Genomic DNA, 24,157 nt, shown 5'->3' with positions numbered 1-24,157 from the left:
AACTTTCAATTATAATCATGACTTGATGGTTGATAGGATGCAATATACAAGTCAATAACATATAAAACGACACATTTTCAATCATCCCTGAACCTCGTTATCTGTCACCTCCTGTGAACAGTGTGTGAGGGGAGATGGTGAGCTCTGTATAAAGCATAAAACAGCAGTTTTATACTGGTCATCATATCTTTGGAAGAGTATTTCTGTGGCTAATAAAGCATGACAAACGTATCCATTTCTGAAAAATGCACCTGTCATGTTTTCATGGAATCGGAGTCGGACACAGATCTCGCTTCTTTGCACATCAGCTTTCAGATGCTTTATCTTTTCCGTCAGATTTTTTTTGTTCCCATTGCAGGACGATGATTTATGGTATCATTACAGATGTATGGAACATGTGCATATCAGTATTTCCGCAAAAAGAACCCAGAGGCACTTGACAATTTCTGCAGCCCTATGGCACAGAGTTTCATCATTTATAACATTGTTCTCATCATAAAATAGAACTGAAAGAAGAATTCATTTCCAAACTAATTTATTTCTGTTTACAAAGACAAATTAAACCGTTTCCATTTCATTACGTGCGTCACCGCCGACTTGTTCCTTCCCCAACTCAGTCCTTCACAGGTTCACTGCTCCTTTAGCCTTGTCCTTTTATGTTTGTTTTTTTGAGCTGCTCTTCTGTTATTGAGGACAGATGCTTTCTTTGAATTGGATTCACACTGTTCTGTTTTCTGTCGAGCCGAACTCCATTGTAAAGTCTGCCAATTTAAAGTCCTGTTGTCTAACAGCAGGCAAGGACACATCACAGAACATCACTTACCTTTTCAGAATCATTTAAAAAAAAAAAAAGAAACTCTTCTGCAGCTCAGTAGGTACATATTTCACCAAGCTTTTCATGGTGGACTTGTTTCTTAAAAAGTGAGGGAGAATTCATGCTCAGAAGGTGGCAAAAGATGACAAAAGCCATTATCCAATCTTGCCAGTTCAATCTTTTGAATTGGATTGCTCCTAGTTACCCTGTTGGCCTTTTACAGGAGAGTAAGAAATCTAGAGAGGGTCATATTTGTACGCTTTGAGTGTTTTCAAGCATTTTGTAGTTTTTAGAACTGCAATTTCCAAGAACACTCACCTTATTTTTTTGGTTGCAGAAGGTAAGAAACAATTCCTTGTTGATTGAAGTACTGCCTGGTGGAGTGTAAAATTTTAACAACCGTGAACCTGTGAAATAATTCAAGATCTTTGGGAATCGATTTGGTGTAGGAGTTATGACACAAACTATCTAAAACATTATTCAGTCCAAGGTATTCCTCTTTCAGATAGCATGCTGTGTGCACAGACGGGAACGCACACCAGCACAAAGCAAGGGCACATAACGCTAGGTGACCAAAAAAATAGTCGGGAAAGTATAGCTACGCTATTTTGAGTATGTCCACGACACAGTAAAAAGCCCTCGTCTTTCTACTGCTGAGGAGGAGACAAGCAGCAAAGAAGGAGAGGGTGTGTGTTCATGAAACCCTCAGACAGGATTTGGGAGAGTTGAGGTTTGTCCAGAAGCTTCAGCTCTATAATGACCACTTCATTATAGAGTGGCTGTGTTTCAGTTGGTAGAGTCATCGTCTCACTTGGAAAAGGTCGAAGGTTCGATCCCCAGCAACATTTCCGATGTGTCCTTGGTCAAGACACTAAACCCCAAATTGCTCCCGCTGCTTCATTGGCGGCGTATGAATGGGATTAGTTACTTCTGATGGTCTCACTACATAGCAACCACTGCCATCAGTGTGTGAATGGCTAGGTGTGAACTGCAGAGTAAAAGCGCTATTCAAGCTCAAGTCCAAGTTTGAACATTTTTGAAATTCAGCAAGAACCGCAAGCGCAACCTTGCCCTGTGCTCATCTCAGTGGGGTACAGGTACGCTCTTGCGCCAATGTAGAAAATGAATGGGTTTGAGAGTGGCATGCAGTGCCCACCGTGTCCTATCTGAAAGGCCCTTCACACTGCTGCCCATTCTAACTAGTCAATTTTTCATCTGTTCTCTCCCCTCTGCTGAAATACAAACGCATGAAATGCCCAAATTAGAACAAATGTGGTTCCAACATGTAAAAAAGCTTACTAAGTGAACCTTGAGTTATGATCATTTTTTGATACTATCTGATTTCTAAATGCTCAACTGACTGAACCGAATAAAGCAAACATTAGCGCTCTTCAATAGTCATGTTCATTCTCAGCCAGCCGAGTTCTTCAAATACAGGTCAAGTTTTGATTTGCTCAAGTTGAAAAATGTCCAACTCTTGATGGAGAAATACCGCTAAAATGATAGGAGGTTTAAATCATTTGAGTGTATTCATATCTTGTTGGAAAGGAACAATTGCAGAGGTTTAAGTAAAATTACCTCAAAATAGAAGCTCAACCCTCATTATAACATGTTTATGTACTCTATCCTAAGGACGAGGTGTTCAAATATTCACCTTATGTGTGTTGAATTTTGACTCAGTGTCTCATAGCTTGGCATAAACCACTGCAAAACAAACAGTGGCAACATGAAAGGGGGGGTGTGTGTGGCCCAGGCAGGGGCGTGGCTGAATGGGTGGCCTGGGCCCCCCTAGAAATCTGATTGGCCACCCCAGGTGCTTAGCCCAAGATCCTAAACTATGGGTGACTATTTTGCCTTGTCAGAAGGGGATTTATGTTAAAATCACCTATTTGGGCTGTGTTGCAACAGGCTGACTGTAGCTTTCTTTGTATGTGTCACATTTCCTTTTGTTTTGAACGCTAAAATGTCACTTTGGACCACAGACTGTAAATATTAATGTACAAAGCCTGAGTGACGTCAGCCATCTGTTACGGCATGGGGCTACAGAGGCTCATCGGCAGCAGCCGCCATGTTGGAAATCCTGTCTCTGCCTAACTTTCAGTCAGCCTAACGTTTTTTTTTGTACCATGGCTGTAAACTTGTTTATTTATGCTGTAAAAACGACTTTTGCCAGTCATGTGTATGTGACTTCTGGGGCTCCTGGACGTACTGCAGGATTTTGCACTTCCGCATCGGCTTCTTTTTAAGACCGGAGATTGCCACTTGCTTTGGACAAACATCTTCAAAAAAGAAAAAGAAATAAATAAGCCTGGAAGATTTAAATGTTTTTTAAGTTAATCAAATAAACACAGGAATGTAAGATCTTTTGGATACTTTAAGATTAGTTTGAATTAGTTACAATTTGAATATAGAAGAGGTGAATGAATGTATCCCTGTGTTTGCACTCACATTTGTAATGGATGATATTTTATAATTTTTATCTGGCCCCTTTAGTTAACATGTTGTTCGGAAGGGAGGGGGAATTTTTTTTTCTCCATCCTAGATTTAATATATAATTTGTTTCACTCATACACAAACAGAAAAATTATTTGGTTTTCACGGGGGGTTATGTGCTGGAATGACTCCTCGCCAAACATCTGTTGATCAATCTGCCAAGTACTCAGGGGTGAGCCTCAGCCTTGGTGCCTTGGTATCTCACATTTATATGTTTTTAAGTCCATGCATCCAGCTGTTTTTCACCTGGGTCAGGCTTTAACTTCCCACCTGCTTTTAGTATTTACAGTAACTTTATTGTCCCTGAGGGGAAATTTGGTTTGCAGCCAGGTGAAAACAATAAACATTGACAGGCACAGACAATAGAAATAACATACAACGTGAACAACGGTTAATACAAGAGTTCATCAGGTTCACCAGGTTAACCAGGTGATAAAGCCAAATGTGAGGACAGACTCCAACATGGAGTTATAAAAATGTGTCATCATTCTACTGCACACACCAAACCAGTCTAGCTTATGGAGAATGTACAGACAGGGCTGTGCTTTATAAACTGCATCTGTGTTCTCACTGCCTTTCAGTCTGTTATCAATAACAATACCCAGATATTTATTACACTGAACATCCACCCCCAGTGAATTTGGGGGGATTTACATTGTGTTGAAACGTATTGACAATTGAAATGATGCAAGGCTATGAATGCTTTGATGTGAAAGCCCTAAATAAGGTCAGGTGCAACCAATTACCTTTCAGTTTAAACATCTGTTTCCTCATGTCTGCCTTTTGGATTGTTCTAGTGTGCGTAAGTTAAACGGTAAAGAAAGCCCAAAAGACATTTATCTGAATTCTTTGATGTAACAGTAAAAGTCTGGAGTGATTAAATAAGTATTCTAATGTAAGCTCATCACCTCAAGGCTCAAACATCCTAGTACAGGGGTTCCCAAACATTTCAGCTCGGGACTACCACGTTAACTATGTTTAGAAACTGGGGACCTGTACTGTCCTGATATCAGTAATTCATTGTATGAAAGGCTAGAAGCAGAACACGTGTAATCTCAATGTAGGACTTTGTGGACAAACAACATTTAAAACACAGACAGTTTGGGCATGTCGGTGTGTACTTGTGTTATTAGGGCACATCAGACACCTTCATTGTTGCAGTTATTTTCAAACTTACATTTTAAAGGATTGTTTTCACAAATCACTTTAATTTAAATCTTACTTAATGACTTAAGTTGTATTTTAATTTCAACAACTTTTTTGTATGTTTTTTTTTTCCACAAAAATGGGTCAAATACACAATTTTAGATCATATAACTTTTTCATTCGATTATGAAAGGCATCTCGCAACCCCCCCTCTCAGTTTCTCACGACCCCCCCCCATCGGGTTTCCACCCCCCACTTTGGGAACCACTGCTCTAGTAAGTGTATTTGAAAACAGAGCCTTCAAACACAGTTTTAAGGATGGAGAACTGCAAAAATCTCTTCTGAAGCAAAGCAAAGAGATATCCTGCATCCTAACAATCCTTATTTAATGCAATACATAAATTACCGGATGATTTAGCCTGATCTTAGTTTGCATGAGAACAGCTCTTTCATTTGCATCAGCAGCTGTTCAGACAAGAATGTGTTTTAAAACAACCACAAATAAGAAAAAAAAAACTGTAATTCATATGAAAACAGTGAAAAGTTTTAGTTTATCCCTGCCAGAGGAAATTGAATAGAGCTATTACGATGCCATTAACCTTTGGCAACTATTTACTTCCCTCCTCATCTAATTGTCTTCTTTCACTTAATTGCAACCAAACTTGGCACCAATCATCTAAAGGACATTAAGAACTTATTGGGGAAGGAAACTTTTTCTTGTGTAACACGAGAATTAGAAGGAGGTCGGCTCCTCTGAGTGCAAATATTCCACAGGCTTGTCCAGAATTTTAAACGGATGAATTACTAATGTGAAAGAAAGGAAATACAGCCTGCGGGGTGGTAAAAGCAGTAATGAATCACTGCTTTAAAATGGGAACATGGTAATTTATAATCATTTTGATAACAATAAAAACACCATATTACATCAAAATTATTGTAAGTCCTATAATACTGGGTTAAGAAGGATTGAAGTGTGTGTGAGTGTGTTGAGGGGTTTGATTGGAGATATTTTCAGTTGATTGGTTTATCCTTTTTTTTGTCTTTTAAAACTTAACACGACACCAAGATAATTTCTGTTTGCCCCAAATTAAGCATTATCCGTCCAGCCATTTATCTACAGCGCTTTTGCCGTTCAGGGTCGCAGGGGGCTGGACTTGATCTCAGCTGTCATTGGGCGAGAGGCGGGGTACACCCTGGACTGGTTGCAATCACAGGGTTAACATATAGAGACACACAACCAGCCATGTTTAAACACCTATGGGCAATGTAGAGTCACCAATTAACCTATTGAGCATGTCCTTGGACTGTGGGAGGAAGGCAGATTACCCAGAGGGAACCCATGCATGCGAGAACTTGGCAAAGGCAAAACAGAGAGGCTACTCTTCGACAGGGATTTGAACCAGAAACCTTCTCACTGTGAGGCAATAGCTCTGACCATTGCACCACCGTGCAGCCCCTATATTTAAAAATCCTAGCATCTCTCCTACCTGGCTGCTGATATTGATGTTAGCTCAAAACTCAGTAGCAACCCTCCAGAGCAGAAGAGCTCGTATTAGCATCAGGGTCAAAGCAACTAAGCTGCCATCATTGGAAGTCAGACTGGGGGTTGCCCTGTCTCATGCAGACCAGCATTGTGCAGCCCTCTGCACCCTTCCCTATTTTTCTTTACAGCTGTTTTAGGGTGGAGGTTATTTCGACAAAACTGGAGTCTCTGGGTCTTCTAGGATGATGACCCAAATCATTGACTTTTAAAGAATTGGCAATGCTTTAACTACCAAACAATTTTACACAACAGCTAGTCAGCATTTTTGGATGCCAAATCATAAAAACACTGAGGCCTTTGCAATTAACCATGCAGTTATGCAGCAGATCTACCTGTAACGCAATCCTTATTTTATCCATATATGCGATTAGATGAATTTTTTTGGGAAATTGATTGAATACCAAATCTGTAATAAATAACTCAGCTCGGGTGTGTTTTTTTGTAACTTAAAACACACCATCGTTCATGTGCAGTACCATTCTATTCATCCGTGCTGTTGTTGTCTTTCTAAAAGTGTTGCTGTTGTGTTTTATCACCAGGCCACGGGACATCTTTCATGGTGGACTGCCACACCTGTTCCTGCTTCGCTGGTGACTCCATCTGCTCCACACGGGAATGCCTGGGCTACGACAGCTCCGATGAGGACCGCCGACACTTCACTGGTAAGACGGCGCGGATGTTTGTTTGTTTGGCACATGCTGTTCGTGCACCTGTCTTTCAACAACATGACAGGAAGTGACATCAACCGGATTTGAACATAATTGTAACTGGAGCTGCTAACGGCCCAGTTCATGATGGCAACAACACTAACTCATTCTCGAACTCTGGCCTGAAATTCACAAGATTTTAATTGACTTCACGCAGTCAGCATGGTGTCCATGGTTACTGTAGTTTCTTTACCGTAGGTTGAGACAGAAAAAACGATTTTTCTAAGAACATGGAAGTCAGTAGCTTTTATATTTGTTAAGTCACGTTTCACTTTTTGGTTTTGTCAGGTTTATTCAACCAAAAAATCATACGTTTGTATGTGTTTTTTACATCTTGTGACATTATTAAGGCAGCATCTGTTACTATCCTGGTTGCTATCCTCGTTTCACACAATCAAAATGGTTACAGGTGTCACTTCAGTCTGTTGCAAGGTTAGCGGAAATGTCACCATTTACTTGTTCACACAGTGACAGTGTCAAAAGAAGTCCTTGAGTTGTACCTCAGGCTGACTCTGCAGAGTGAATACAGTTCTTATTATAAACTCTGTCTTTTTGAACAGACCTGCTCTGCCTCTCTCTCTCTCTTTCTCTCTTTCTCTTTGTTCAGCCTCACATAGCATTACCACAGAAAGCTGTTCTTTCACTTCAGAGGAGCAACCCATTCAGAGCCTGGATTCACACAGAAATACTGTTTTTTTGTCAGGGTGAAGTTTTGAAAGGAAAGACTCAAATGTTAGAGAACGTTGTAATACTTTTTAGATAGGCATGGAAGAGTCTTCTTCCCATTCTGCAGCACACCTACATGTATGTAATGAACAACACGTGTCTGGCCCTTCTTTGGAAAATGTTCTTCCATCACCGGGAGGCAGATTAAAATGGATTACAAGTAATATTTATCCTGGCAACTGCTACCGCTTGTGTTAGAACTATCATCCTCTCCTGTCCTCCTGTCCTCACCAGAATAAAAAAAATGTTTGTCCCCCATCCTCCGCCAGGTCTGCCTTGTAGCTGTCCGGACCGTTTTGTCCCAGTATGTGCCTCAAACGGACGGACCTACCCTAGTGCCTGTGTGGCTCGCTGCATGGGATTCAAGGACCATCAGTTTGTCTTCGGCTTGTGCCGCCTCAGCAAGCCCTGCGCCAACAAACCCTGCCAGAGAAACCAGAGGTAAGCTCAGGTTGACGGGCCACCGTATCAGCTGGTAACAATGAGCTCAGACTCATCAAGAAAAACTAATTACAACATTTTCCCTCCCATCCTTCATCATACCCTTTTCCCCTTTATTTCACTGACAGCCAGGTTGTAGCTGCATGTGGTTATGGTTAAACTGAGGGGGGGAGGTTAACTAACCACAAAGCTCTTGGTTATTCCATTTCAATCACTCATCATCACAATCCAATCTATAAGCTTTTAACTTATCACCCTTGGTCTGACGCAGTTTCTTAGGCTGCACCTGGTTTCTTAGGTTGGTTGCACCTTCCATGCTAGTTTACCGTCTTTCTCTTATTTATTTATATTTATTTCTGTTTTAAGGCGTTTGTTGACCCTTCCGTTCTTGCGGGCTTCCCCTGGGTATCCTATGTTGCACGTCTCAATGCTATGAACTATGGGTAATTCCCTCCCGTTAAGTCTGCAGATATGCCCACTTTTGGACAGGGCGCATAAAGGGCTCGTAAAGTCAGCCAGAGATCCCTCACAAACTTGACAATCCGACATTGGGACGACCCTGAGCCCTCGCAGACTTAGCGGGAACGAGCATCAAAGTCAGTGAGTGTGTGAGGGTGGACATCGACATTGGGCCTTAGTGCATGTGTGCTTCATACGTCTTCCTCCCCGTATTGATACAGCTTTCTTTCCAGTGATCCAAGTCTTTCCTTGTGGCCTTTTTGTTTTAATACATATTTTCAGTTTAGAATCTGCAGTTAGGTCCCACTCCTTGTTTTTCCCTGACATGACACACTGAGAGTTCATGCTGGCCACGCTTTTAACTGTTGTACTGAGAGGTTGCATTAGATACAGCTAAATGTTTGAACCGAAATGAAGTCTTATCTTCCATGCATAAATGTTCCTGTAAGTGTTTCATTTATTTTTCCACTCGGTGATGTGGTCTGGAAGACATTAAAGGCAGGCGCACACGTAAACACACACACACACACAGGCAGATTTACCACCTGCACTCACAGGCCCTTCACGATCACGTCTTTTATCCTACAGCACAAAACTTTCATAAACCTTTTTTCCTGGCCCTCTGTTCAAAGACTCAACACAATTATCAGAAGAGGCATGTGTGGAAACTTGGCGGTTGCTATGGTGACAGGGCAGGCTTTGTTAAATCAATTTGTTCTAATTGCCTTGCTCTTTTATTGGAGTTTTTTTTTTTTTTTAAATGTTCATGGTGTGAATGTGAATTTTATGTGTAATGGTGTATTTCAACTTCCTGCGCAAAGAATACCCAGATACTATTTGTTTTATTTATATAAAGTGATAAGTACAGATATATAAAGACGTATTATGTGTGTGCTTACAGGTGCCTCCCAAAGTATCGTGTGTGTCTGAGTGACTCATCAGACTGCCCACAGTACGAGTGTGTAGGTCGTCCCGGACCCTGTGATAAGAACAGTGTGGAGCCGGCCTGTGATACTGATGGCCTGGTCCACCCCAATCTGTGCCATTTGCAGCAGGCTGGGAAAACTCTGGCCTACATGGGCCACTGCCAGGTAGGTTACACAGATCAGCAGCAGGCAGCGAGAGACAGAGACCGCTGTCCTCATGTTGTTTCTGTTGCCGAATCGTTCTCTTAACCCTTAAGTGTTTCTAGAGCTAAGAAGAACTGATGAGCTCGACGTGACAGACAGCACAAGTGATAACCATACTGCGCAAAAGTTATTCATTTAATCAGAGGGTTTAATCATTTTTGAATTCAGGGTGTATGAATAAGTTATGATGAAAGCTCATATTTGTTGATACAAACATAGCTAGAAGAGAAGACATCGCTGAGTGATACAGAGGAGGTTCTAACAAGTCCTTTACAGTCATCATGCCTTCCAAGTTATTTCAGTCAATACATTTAAATCGACACCATCATCAAGCAGAAAGATCTACCACTTAAACAATGCCACCTCAGTAAAAAAGGTAAAAGCCTTCAGTAGAGGAGGAAGTCTCCAAAGCCATCAATTATTTATAATAAAGGTTATTATAGGACAGGATGAGGACCTTTCAGGCACAAAAGGAAAGGTCAGGCACATGTTGAGAAACAGACGTTTTGATTTACAAGAGTTAAGACAGAAGTGATGATTCCATTGAGAGTTTGTCCGTATTGATTGGGAGGACCAGAAACGTGCTGAGCACAGCCAGAAGATTGGAGAAGGAAATGAGATGATAGTTTGACATAAGTTAAGATATATTTATTGTGACTGTACAAGTACAAAGAAATACTGTTGAAGCAAGCCTGTAGATGCCTAATATCAGTTAAATATAGAAATATGCAAATACAAAAACACAAAATACTAATCCTGACAAAATACAGATGTACAAATGATTATAAAAATACTTAAATCCCCCCCCCCCCCCCCCCAACATTCTCGTTGGGGATGTAGATGAATAAGAAGTTAACACCATAGTTTGATATGGAAAGTAAATGACAAAGCTTTTAAGTTATCTGGTGTTGTGCGCCACATGTACAGAGGCTAAAGTCCAAGCAGGCGGCCCAGGTTCAAATGGACCTGTTGGTAATTCCCCACACTTGCTCTCCCTAATGTCAAACTCTATCCACTGTCATATCTTCAGATGACGGCATAAAAGCCCAAAAATAAACCTTTAAAAAAGACAGCATGTTACCATTTGTAACCTGTCTGCTGTAAAGGAGGAACAATTGTCTGTATTGTACTGTGGAGTTTGTACAGCTATGGCAATAAACTCTTGTTAAAAATCATGAACATATGAAATATTCAGACTATATACGTCATATTAGCAACATATAAACACACTGTATATGGATGCAGGTTTTATACTGTTTGTGTTTATTGTCTTCAGGATGCCTGTACGAAGCCCAAGCAAGTTTGTGGCCACAATGGTGAGACCTACAACACGGTGTGTGACGCCTTCTCCGACCGCGTGGCTGTGGATTACGAGGGCCCCTGCCAAGCTGTAGGGGGCGTGTCTGACATGGCCCCTGACTCTGCATGCAGCGGGATACCATGCCCTCCTCTGTCCACTCCAGGCTGCCTGCCTGTCACCCCCCCTGGTGAGTGTCAAAAAATCTGTCTGAGTATAAGAGGCATGGTTCTTAGTGGTAGAATGGAAAAAAAAAAAATAAATCTCGGTTCGATTTCCAGGAGCCTGCTGTCCAATATGTGCCAGCATGCTGCAGATCCTCTGGAACAAAGAGCAGATGAATACTTTCTCAAAGGTATGGCTTATTTACATTTCTAGAGCTGCTATTTAACCACTGTCAGCTTAAATACTCTAATACTGTATATATGAAACATGTTAAGTACGGAAAATATCAGACACTGTGCTGATCCATGATTGTTGTTGTTTGGTTTGTATACAGGTACAGTCTCATGGAACAGTTTAAGTACCAAAACAAGGCTTCTTAATTTAAGTGACAAAAAGAGCTCACTCTGGTTTAACTGAGGTTTGTCAGTGTTCTCTATGTGGCTGCTACAGATAGTTTGGCATGTAATTACAAGTGTTGACCACTTGGGAGAGCTGTAAATCCAAACAGGTTCCTTATTGCAGCAACATGCAAATGAACAAAGAACACAGTGCTGATACTGAAATAATAGCAATAAGGCAGTTTTTTTAATTAAAGAAAATACTTTCAAATAAGTTTACTTTTGATCATCATTTGTAATGTTTTTTTTAAATGATTTGTCCACTTGAAATCTGATCCATGCACTCAAATCAGTAAACTGTAGAGAAATGAATGCAGTCACAAAATGGATTAATTCAGCCTTTACCTCGACTATTCACTGTCGATTTCCTTGTCGGTCGGTTAGTATTCCACACACTGTGTCACAGATGGAAAAGTGAAAAGAACACCCCTGAGGGTTTGCTGCCAAAACATTTTATATTTCAGTCAAAATGAGGTCCTGCATTTTAGTGAAGGCTTTCCTTCGCTTCCTCGTATCACACACTGTCTCTCTGTAGCACGAAGAGAGCCGAGCTTGAGCTGGTAAAAGTGGGTGCTTGGCCGAGGCTCATGAGGTAGGGCAGGTCATCTAGTTATCTGCTCTTCCAGTCCACATGTTGAGGCGTGAGTGAGTACATGAACGTGTGTGTCAATGGGGTGGAAGTGATGTAGTGTAGAGTGCTCTGAAGTGTTGGAGAACCATCGAGGCGCTGTATGAGTCCAGCTTGTTAACATTTCATATAAATTGGAGGCAATTTTGTTTGTGCACATTTTGATGGACAATAACAGTTTTTCTATCATGTATTACCTGAAGCTACTTTCTACTACTTTCTACTACACAACAGAGGGAACTATTCTACCTTTAGCTTTAAACTACAGTTACTTTAATGATTACACTTTTGACATTAGAACATTTTATATTTATTAGGACAACAATTGATAGGAAAGGAATCTACCTTTATTGCCACGTTTATCTGAAGACTGCTGTTGAGTTCACAATAAACATTTGTGGAGAGGTTTTTTTTTGAGACTAAAATACATTTTTTTAAGAATAACTTGTGGACCTTTACAAAAAGCCCAGACTGGGCTTGGCCCCCTATTTGATCGCTAAAGGGTAAACAGTAAGATTTTATTTCCCTCCCAAATCATCAGCTCAGATTTAAGTGTTGACCCTTTCAAGAGACTCAACTCCTTGCTGTACGCCGGCAACTACTAAGATATATCACGCATTACTAACTGTAAATAAAGTACTTAAAACTGGCTCCTGTGGTGAATGGACTCGAGCTTGTAGAGCAAAAGAATTTTACACTGCATGTGTCCACTGCACCTACACATTCACACACTGAGGGCAGAGGCTGCTATGTAAAGTGTCCATCAGAAGTAATTAATCCCATTCATAGACATTAATATGGCGCCAATAAAGCAGCAGGAGCAACTTGGGGTTAAGTGTCTTCTGTAAGGACACATCTGACATGTGCCTGTAGGAGCTGGGAATCAAACCCCTGACCTTCCGGTTGAGAGACGACCGACTCTACCAACTGAGCCATGGACGCCCTTTTCTATAGTGAATTGCATGATTTTTAAAATTATAATTTGATATTGTTTTTGTTTAATATACTTTTAAAGGAAAAAAAAAACAAACAACTAAACATTGCCAGAAGTACAGCTGTAGCTCAGTTGGTAGAGTCGGGGGTTCGATTCCCAGCTCTGCAGCCACATGTCCGATGAGTCCTTGGGCAAGACACTTAACCCCAAATTGCTCCAGCATATGAACCCCAGCGTATGAATGTGTGCGAATGGGATTACTTAATACCTACGGTCACTTTACTCAGCAGCCTCTACCATCAGTGTGTGAATGTGTAGCTGTGACCTGTGGTGTTAAAGCGCTTTGATTAGTCAGAAGACGAGAAAGTGTGCTATACAAGCTCAAGTCCATTGACCATTTACCCAAAGGTGGCCCATCAGCCTTTGTCCGACATTACATTTTCCAACACACATTCCTTTATACAAGTCCAGTACAGTGTAAGTAGTTGGTTATAATTTGCCTCATGTCTAAGCTACAGTTTTACTTAAGGTGAGATGCTGAAAAGCAGTCAAGTGAAATGATGCAAAGACCATCCCAGTGCCTTTGCTCTGCTGTGCATGTACACCAACATAAACGTTTACTACTGTTCTATAGGATGTCCCCAAAAGGAAACAATTGATCTAAAATTCCTTAAACAATAATTAAGTGCTAATAGTAATAAAGTCCTTACTTCCTTCCACCCTTGTGTCACAGCTTTCCCCTCACATGGCTCCGCTGAGCCTCCCTGGATGTATGCCCAGCCTGTTGAACAGCAGGAGAAGCCTGAAGGCGGCTGATGCCTAAACGCTGACATGTTAGCAGCTAATAAGTCCCTCCGGCATCTCATTCTGATCAGCTTAATCATCAAACAACAAAGCCCCCCCCTTGGCTGTAAATCAAGTTGGCTATAATCCCCCACACAGGCATCATCATCATATTAAGACTCAGCATTAAGCCTGTTAAACCCAAACACAAGCAGAGCTGATTTGATCTGCAGCTGCTAAGATACATGAGAATACGAGTGTAACTCCACTTAAGCTACAGCTCGGCCCGCTGAGAGGCCCCCCTGCCCTCTTCATGAAGCAACAGGCAGCTTTTACAACACCAGCTCTTGCAAGCACCTTTTATTTATTCATTGTGTAAGCCATTAATTCACACCATAAACGCATGACGCCTGTCAACCCTTAGATTGGAGCTTGAACATCAAAGAAGGGTTCCTGGTGTTCGGAAGAAACAGTATTTGTGACAAAAGTTGTATAAAGCTGTTGATGTCTAACAAAAGATTTGTGAAGTATAACAAGTTTCCTCGAGTAATGTCACTTAAGTCAGCAGTAATTTGTACTTAAGACCACAAGATTTGCAATGAAAACAATGGAGCTATAAAGACTTGACTTCCCCAGACCTCTGTAGCATTGTTTTTATTTCTCCACAAGAGTACCGAGCTGATTGGCTGATACCACTAAGTTGGGATTTCCTTGGAAAGTCAAAAGAGCAAAAACGTTTATGTCCCATGTTAAACCAACCGTCTTCACTGACTTAATATTTAATATTTGAACCGAAAGATCAGGGGTTCGAAAAGCCTTTTGAGTAGTCAGAAGAGTAGAAAAGCGCCATGCAAGCTCCATTTACCATTTTGCAAAATGTCCAATCTTCATTCAGTTGTTTTGGTTAAGGCCATGTTTTCTACCATTATTCTGTGTCACAGCTCAGGCGTTGGTTCAAAACGATGTTTTGAAGTTTCTGGAATGTAATTTTTTTTTTTTTTCTTGAGAAATTCCTCTTAAAACATCAAATATTTTTAGTTCCCTCTCTCATGAGGTGGTTGTGTACTTGACAAAATATGTATTTGCCCAAATTAAAATTCAAATAAAGTAGTTTTTTGAAAGTTTGAAAAAAAAAAAAAGTTGGAACATTGTCTAATCCCTCTGCCTCTGTTTAACTCCTGTGTACAGCTGAATAAGAACCAGCCAGTGACGGTGCATGACGTCCTGCAGATCCTCCGGCTTCATGTCTCAGTGCCGCAGTGCGACGTCTTTGGATACCTGAGCATCGACCATGAGATGGTCGTCCTCATTGCTCCGGTGGACCAGCAGCCAACACCACTACAGGTAAAACACTCATACAGAACATTCATGTCCATTCTGATCACTTTTCACAGTATAGTTTGCTCACAGCTACCTTTAAGACTTACTAGTGTATTTGTAAAAACTGTTTGAATTCATGGTCGTCTATTTTAGCAGAGATCAACAGAGCTTAAAACTTGTGCCAATATAATAGCTGTTGAAAGGCGCCGCTTTGTGTAGATTTGTGTGTTACCTTGATAAAAATCTAAAAATTGTAGTTTCTTAGTGACCCAAATGAAAGATGAATGATTTATTATAGTGGAGTTCTTTATGATGTAATTTCCCTTTATTTTCATCTATGAAATGAACACATAATAAATAAGTCCACCTTTATCCTTTCTGTTGGAGAATACATCAGTATGGCTTGTGATTTTTTCACATGTTTCCCATTATCTAAAAATCCTGTTTGTAAAACCAAAACCAGCAATGAAGAACTGTGTTTAGATCCAAAGCATGACATGTCTTATTCCTGTTTGATATGACTGGTTTATTTTTATCGTTTCATCACTGAAAACTCTTCCTGCTGTACCCCCAAATACATGCCAGAGCTTTAAATGTGCTCTCTGTAATTTCAAGGTTGATTTATTTGTTATTTTGCAACATAGTGTTGGAAGATGAAATGTTAGTCAAATCGAGCCCGTCCAAACTGCACACACATAAAGCTTACAGTAGATACGCCGCAATCAAGTTCACATTTATTGGTCACAAACACAATTACATACAACTGAGTAGTACAAGTTTTATATGTATTTTTGGTAGCTGTTCAACCAAGAATTATACACATTACATACATGAAGAGTACAGTAAAATTAAATAAATATATGTATTTAAAGCAACCAACCAGACCGACTTCCATACTTTGGACTTGAACCAGCAGCCCCCCCATTTCCCAACCCAAGTCCCTACAGACTGAACTTCTGTCGACCTTATATACGGATATATGAATATATATAACGATCTGTCAACTTGATTGTGTGGTATCTTCAGTGATTTCAAGGACACAACCTTCTTCGTTGCAAGGATCTTTATTGAATAATCAAATGAAAAACCAAATGATGAGACAATGAGCACTGAAGTCTGCAGAGTGAGTCCAGAACTGAATAATACACACAGACATGATTTTAAATGCATCCTGCCCTCAGTGAACCCAGCATCAGATCTCACATCATCTCATATGCTCCTCAATACGCATTGTACATGTAATATGTATATATGTGTGTTAATATATCACTGTATACATCATCATATTACTGAATGTCATTACCAAACACACCTTTTCTTACTTTAATGCTTGAACATCTGGAAACATGAAGATAGTACCCCACCATTGTTGCATACATTAAGAAACATACTCCCCGCTCTGTATGGATGATTTTCTTAATATTTGAAACTTTCCACATAGAAGTGTGGAAACCAGAAAACACTCTGTCACAATGTAAGTATCTTCATCGGTATCATTGCTTGACTGATGTGAACATGACAGATAATTGAAAAAAACACACTTTGTGTTCACAACAAGCAGCAGCCTCCGATGTTGAAAAAGGAAGCCGATGCTGAAGTGTAAAATCCTTCAGTTCGTCAAGTGTCCGCTTGAGGCTGGCTGCAGCAGCACCGGAAGTTGTACACACCCAATTCAAAGCCAGTTTTTTTCAGCAGAAAAATTACATGTTTACAGCCTGAAAAAACTAAAGAGGTCTGATTAGCTCATCTCTCGATCTGCACACACTGTACAGGGGATGCATTTTTTGTTAACTCCTCCGAGAAGCGTTATAGTTGCGTAGCTGACCTGATAACCTGCTCATAAGATCCAACAACTTTTGTGAAAAGTGAGCCTGTAGTTGTTTTTTCCATAATTCTGTTGATAAACAGACAAACAAACAGCACCTAGCCCTGGGGGCTCCGGTAGTGGGCACTAGAATTAAGGCATCTCCGTTAATCCAAAGAGTCTGTTCTCTGTTTACGAGGAATTCAAAATCCCCCGTTGAGGAGTTAGCAACTCAAGCCTGTAGTGCTTGATTCCAAAATTTTCATCGAGGAGAGTTTTTTTAGAATGCTGAGCTGAAAGCAACAAACAACAGTCCTGTGTAGGTGTGTTTTTTGAGGTGTGTGCAAACATATGAAAGCTCAACAAACCTGTGGGAAAATTGGTGAGCCTTTTTTTAAAGTTTAAAACCAAGGCTTTTTTTAAAGATTCATATTTTCTGTAGAAACAAATGGGCCACAGACAGGGTGGAGGATGTGTTAAAGTATTGTAAGATGGATTCACAGAATGCCGCTTTGGGTCTTTTATGGGATTTATTGTCAGTTAGAACTATTCAGAATAAACCGACTTTATTTCCTAAATATACTGAATGTAGTCGAATCCAAACCCTTTCGATGTGGCTTCATTTGAACTAAACGGTCTCTGACCACATACGTGTACATCTTCCTACTATAATGACTCAAAATGAAAACTTTTTTTGAGTTTTCACTAACATATATTCCTGAGTCGTTTCACACAAGAAGTTGTTTTTCACAGCCACTGTAAAATAGATTACAGTTACCAACTCTGTGGAATAAATAAGATGTACAAATTCATGTGTAGGTGTAAGGAGAGCCAGGATCCTCAGCCCCTTTGACATGTGCTGCGAGCTCCACTGTGTAATCCGATAAACACATCATTATCATAAATAGAATTCATTTATAACCGCAGCAGAAGTTAATTTTCCAGGTTGCGAAGTGTCTGCCTTACAACGGGACTTCTTTCATCTTCGAGTTTTATTTATTTTATTTTATTTTTTGACACATGCACACAAACATAGACACACAGACGTGAGCAGCTCCCAGACACCGCCATGTTTAGCTCTGCTAATTGCCCGCCTCACTCCTTCTGGACATAAATATTCATGCCTACAGTGATTACAGTGGTAAACTGAGGGGGAGGACTCATCTGTCTCCCTCGATGTCTCCCTTCACTGTTTCAACTTCATTTCAATTCTTTTGTTGTCACAGTTGTTCATTATGAACAGTGCGAACTAAATGCGCATATATTAAAAATAAAAACATAAAAACACGACTTATATTGGCTAATTAAGTACAATGTTATGATACGTGTATCATTTTACGATCATTACAAATAACAATAACCATTTATAAACCGTATTTGCTTCCAACACATAACAAGTAAAACTAATAACTGCTCATCATTATCAGATCACTAAAGATGATAAATGCCAAGTGTATCAATCACATGCTTTTTTTACATGTTTGTCGTGTCTTTGGGAGTGTGTGTAAAATAGGTTTCTCTAATAATAACTTTAATTATATAGCACCTTTAAAAACAAATGTTTACAGAGTGCTTTGACAGACAAAGCAAATACATCAACAGACGGGCCAACAGAGAGTATACAAATAATATAAATGCAAAGAACAGGAGTAAGAGCGATACAACAGGCAGATATGAAGAAGCAGTTAATGCTATAAAATAATACAATGAAGGAACATTAGTTTAAAGTCGACCAGGAGAGAACAAAATAATTGAAGGAGTGAGACGACATCACATCACAGGCTCTAAACACAGAATGAAGATAAATAGAAGGGATAAACGAGAGATGCTTAAATGAATATATAAAGCAACAGAGGGAGTAGGAATAAATGAAGACTAAGTATAGGTGCCCCCTTTGTGAACTTGCTTCACGTGTTTTAGATGAAAGTTACAAATGTATAGGTCAACATTTTATTGGTCTTTATCTGATCTTTTATGCTTCACTGACTCAAGCGCATAACTTTTTGCTGAGCCTTAAATTATTTACAAGCGTATAGCTCTTCAATTAGTTTTTGCTCGTTATGATTTTAGCATCTAAGCAATTCGCTCGGTCCATCCTCGTCCAGCCATCAGCACCATGCATCAGGTTTGCCGTGCTCTAACCAAAGACTGTATGAGACATGGACGTAGCCTCAGTGACATCACCCAAGTTTGGCCAAAGTGATGCCTAGCTCTCAGCATTCATAAAATCAAAACTGATTCACAATTAAAAAATATATATATATTCATCCCCTGTACCATTTTAACAAACTAAAGCATAAGCTATAGAGACCAGCACCTTTTTCTTTTTAACCAGTTTGTTAACCTGTTTATTACTGCTGTAAATATCGGGATTTGAAAATTGCGATCTAATGGGGATTCATACTGTAAGAGAGAGATTCCAGCCTCAAGTGGATACTCAAGGAACTGCAGTTTAGACTCTAACACACACACATGTAAAAGGTGTATGCCACCACATGTCTTCAGATCTGTGTAAAGTGTTTTCGGTTGTTAACCACCAGGATCCCTTTTGAATGGATCTTTTAAAATGTGTTTCTTTTCACACTGACATCTGATTAACCACTAAAAATTAATCTCATTAATGATGCTGTCTGGTTACATTTTCTTCTTCATGCACTAAGTTGATATGAAATATCACATTTCAGTTTTTAAGAGTAAAGACATGCATTTATCCCTTTTTTTTTTCTTTTGGGATTTAAAGTTGTACCGCTGATTAAAAGTGACTTAGAGGCCTTTTCAGCCATAAGGCCGTCATGTATAATTACATCATGATTATGTAAGGCTGCTATTTTTGTACACGAGGATGTTTCTACCCTGCTCCGTAGTCTAAACATCCTTCAGCCACCTCTGTATATTGGAGCTGTTTAGCTGTGGTAAACAGTTTACCTCCACAGAGTAAATATCCTGTGATGCTTCAGAGTTCCTCAATCAGCACTGCTCTAGAGTACTCTCTTTATCCGTAAGAGCTTATCTATTGTAACATATAACTCTGTAAGTTTTATCAAATGCCAGTTATGCTCTGGAAATATTTACACCCATGTCCCGTTTCCGAGTATGAGTCACCAGAGAAAAGGTACAGCAGCCTGCACACTGCTCACACTCTACCTCTGTTTTTAATGCACGCTCTTTAGCGTGTTCAATTTGTAGCCTTAGAGAATGGGTTCTCATAATTGATTCTGCTTGTACGTGACACAAAAATTCTTAATCTCTCCTTTGCATATTGTACCCTGAAGCCATGTCGGGGGATCATGTGAGGTTACTCTAATAAGAAAAGGTCTATGTGTGTCACCCATTAAGTGGGTTAAAAACACAGAAGTTACTGCTGCGTCCTATCTGGAGCTGAGACGTCTCCAGGCTGCTGTTTAACTGCTGCTGGTAACAGTCCTATCTAATCTTAGATCAGAATCAGTTCATGCCTAAAATCATGGAACATGCTTCATACAAAAGCTGCTGATAGACTGATACTGTGTGGTGGAAGAGTTGAAGGATGGGAGGAATACATTTAGATAGAAACAGAGATTTGGTGTAAAGAACCCTCCCTGTCATGATCAGAAAGACATCCATGGATTCCAACATCAAAGCCCCATGAGAACCCTTTTCTACGTGCATGTACGTCTATTTGAAATGAAGAAGACAATACGTAGTTGGAATAGATAAACATGTAAAGGCAAGCGTCCAAGTTCTGCTTCTTTAACATCTTCAAACACACACTTGATCAGAGTTCTCAGCCGACCGTATCGGATCGGCCTGTTTGAGCACTCTCTAACAATCTTCCTCACCAAATATTTCTAATTGGCAACTTTTTTTTTTTTTTTCTAAAGGTACACCAGAGTATCCTCTCAAAAGCAAAAAACAGCATCTATTAACATCAGCAGAATACATAATTCACCAGCATCCTCACAAAGGGGAATGTATCATTAAAAGGTCTGTATCGGTCATGACATCTCTGTAGGAATTGTGACTCAGCTCACGATAGCAGATTCATCTTTTGCATGAAACCTAAGAGCCCGTATGCGGCCTGTGCAGGTATGACGTTTACGGTTTTTGTTAGTGTCCGTGCCTTTTTTTAGCTCAAGGTCTCTCGGTCCGGATGCACAAAGGAAAGAACTCTGTGATCTCAAAGCAACAGTATTTCCTTTGAAAGTTCCGTTTGAAAGAGCTATAAATATTCTTTAAAGAGCAGAATAAATGAGAATTAAAATTAAAAGATTGGCCTCATTTATCAGAAAGATTCAAACCTGTCGTGTACCAATGCACAAAGCATTTCAAAATATAACCAGATTTAATTTAGGATCTATGATGACAGGATGTTAAAAAGTTTAAAATTCACAGATGTCTGAAATGTTACTGAAAATATTTTCATCCTTTTTTTTTTAAATTGTACTACTGCGAGATTTGAAATGTAGCCCTTCAGATACATCAGTCTAGGATGACCGGGTCTGTGTATTCTAGTAGAGCACATTTTGAATTCATTGATTGATCGATTCCTTTATTTCAGCATGTAAAAAAAAAAAAAAACAATAGCTGTAGTTAAAAATATGAAGCAAACAAATACAATTAAATTCAAAGCAAAAGAAAGAAAAAGTCAAAGTCCTTCATTTGCTCTTTCCTGCCTAAAAAGGAGTAGGAAGTTCAGACGTATTTAATCCTTTACTCAACTTAAAGGAAGACTGTGAGATTTTTCACAATGTAGCAGAAATGAAGTATGTCTGATGTATATAACTCTGTGAGTCATGACTGTCTACAGTGAGTGTGACACCTGAGTCCCGCTGTCTGTGATATTTTCTGAGCGTGTTTACATGGACGGGTCGGCCGGCCTCCTCCTCCCCTCGCGTATAAAAGTTGTTTAATTGAGGGACTAGAGAAAAGAAGAATAACATACTGTACTCACTGCTCATTTGAATGTTAGTACATTAGCTTCTACAGAAGGGTTGAATCCAGTCGATGGTCACTAGATTGGGAATGCTGTCTCGACATAAGCTTTGATCAACCGGCTAAAGAGGAGAAGTCAAAGTGGGCCTTAAGTCACGAGTCAGTCGGATCAGCCACGCCCCTAACTAAGAAAATCTGTCCACAGCTCTTAGCCTTGATAAAATAAAATGATTTATTTATTGTGTGGGGAATAGAATAAATAAGATATTGAGACTAAAACCATTGTTGGACCTGTGCGGTAAAGATGTTTAATTCTGTTGTCAAAATTGGTATTTTAATATGGGACCAGATGGGGTTTTTATTGGTTTTTCCAGCCAGCCTCAAGTGGACACTTGAGGAACTGCAGTCTTTTTTTTGCACTTCTGCATTTGCACAGCGCAAGTTGTCGCTTGTTATGCATATAAATAGATCACAATTCATTTAACACCAAAATGCACCTTATCGTCCATCTTATTGCAATCTGTGATATTTCCCCCTCTCTAAAATCATCCTGTTTTCAAAAACCCAGTAGTGACCTGGCTCGTATAAAAAGCATAATTATCTACAACACCTAAATCAATCTAAACCTAAGTTAACAGTTATCCTTATTGAAAATTGGCACTGCTATAATTGGTCAACTCTGCAGGCTGATTGTAGCGCGGTAACCATTTATGTATTGTGCCTCATCAGGGAGAGGTCAGTCGATTCAGAGGATGAAGTGCAGCAAAAGTCAGCAGCATGATTTAAACAGGGAGACGCCAAGGTTTGCATGGTCAGCAAATTTAGCCCTCAGGCCTCTTTCAAAGTAGATGTCTTGACATTCATCAACCTCCAATGGCCCACATCAACATCAACACAGCGTACACTGTGTTCTCTCAGTGTCCACTTCTCTTCATTCTTACCCTGACGACTGCTTTTTGTCCCCATGACGTATTTGGAGCGCATTTGTAAGCTAAGAACAAAAAGTCTACTCAAATGATGTCTCCGTGCTGCTGCAGACTCAGAGTTCAGACCAGAATAAGCATTGTCAATGCATTGTGGATGGAATGAAGAGAATTGTCTCAACTTTTTCATTAATGTCTCGTAAAACTATTTTCTGTGCCTCATCGAAGCATTCATTAAGCCTTCACACACTTTAAAGTTAGCTAACTAGCTACACAGCTGCTTTATCCTCTAAGCAGTGAACAGACTTGGCTTGGAAGCTGTAGGAAGTTTGTTAACATTGTGTCCTGCCGTCAAAGGCAGCAAAGCTTTAAGTTGGACTTGAAGGCTCTTCACACCTGGTATTTTTGTTCTCTTTGTCAAGAAACATTATCGGAAGAACTACATAGAATCCATTTCCATTCCTATTACTATGGTTGTGACAGCCTTTTGATCAGATCCCAGTATGTGATGAAGACACCGACTGGTAAAGATGTGGCAAATTAAGCTGGTTAATCCAAGGCCAAGTCGGCCATTCTGTTGATTGTTTTCCAGCAGCAGGCTGGGAGTTTGGTACACTCTGATGTGTTGGGAAGAATTTTGGTCCTTTCGTACAGACTTCATTGAGCCAGACTGAAATTTGATTTCAATAAGAGCGAGATTGTTTCCATAAACATTCTCTTGCTAGTCTGATGCATTCTACTAAAATTAACATTTAAATATCACAAACAGTTTGAAAGAATCTATAACAGGTTGCTGGCAAAAGGAAGGTTCTTATTTTGTGAAAACTATTCTGCTCCTTATGCCACGTTTATTTGTTTCAGCTACATTGCGTTCATCAGTGCGATGAAAACATTTTGGCAAATAGCGTATTGGAGAAGAGTTGTGCAAATTGTTTTTTTTGTGTACTCAGTTTTTCATCCACAAGTTTGCTTCTCGATGCTGGCTGAATATGAAAGTCATTCAAATTGGCTGAAATTGTTTATTTTTTCTAAGGCGCTCATTTTGATATTCAGTCAGGATGAGGAGAAAAACATCTCCACATTTCTCTACAGCAATCTTGTCTTGTCAGTGGAAAAAAACATAACGATACCTGCTTTTGACTTAATAAGCTGTTATGTCGCCACTAGGGACCCTTTTGAATTTGAGAAAATATGAGATTTCAATAATTCTTCTGATTCTTAAAACTCATTAACCGTTGTGGAACAATAAGATTTCAGGAAAATATAAACAGGCGATGAATGGGAGCGAGGGAGCGGCAGAATAAAACTCTCAAAGGAGCAACTGAAAGAGAAGATGAGGATAAACATGAAAAAAGCACAAAGTAAACACAAAGCTTGGTTGCAAAGGGAATCTTCTTCTAGTGGATTTTTAGTCGAGTTTTGTTGTTACTAGGCAACAGCTTATTCCACTTGTTTGCGAAGTAAAGACATTTTCATCCCCAGGTTGATAAAAGCAGTGCCAAAACGAAGTTTCTACATTCGAATCACATCTGAGC

General features: G+C 39.8%; 1 protein-coding gene across 1 annotated transcript in view; it reads left to right on the top strand.

Moving 5' to 3' along the window:
• reck (reversion-inducing-cysteine-rich protein with kazal motifs) overlaps positions 1 to 24,157 on the top strand; it is a 77,239-nt gene that overhangs the window by 47,463 nt on the left and 5,619 nt on the right. Inside the window, exons 15-20 of the mRNA XM_020639815.3 lie at positions 6,536 to 6,658; positions 7,699 to 7,870; positions 9,231 to 9,420; positions 10,736 to 10,946; positions 11,038 to 11,111; positions 14,853 to 15,008. Coding sequence (XP_020495471.1) covers positions 6,536 to 6,658; positions 7,699 to 7,870; positions 9,231 to 9,420; positions 10,736 to 10,946; positions 11,038 to 11,111; positions 14,853 to 15,008 — 926 coding nt within the window. The remainder of the gene's footprint in view (positions 1 to 6,535; positions 6,659 to 7,698; positions 7,871 to 9,230; positions 9,421 to 10,735; positions 10,947 to 11,037; positions 11,112 to 14,852; positions 15,009 to 24,157) is intronic.

The sequence above is a fragment of the Labrus bergylta genome, chromosome 20 (genome assembly GCF_963930695.1).
Source record: "Labrus bergylta chromosome 20, fLabBer1.1, whole genome shotgun sequence".
NCBI classification, from domain to species: Eukaryota; Metazoa; Chordata; class Actinopteri; order Labriformes; family Labridae; genus Labrus; species Labrus bergylta.
This window is presented reverse-complemented; position numbering and strand designations above follow the sequence as displayed.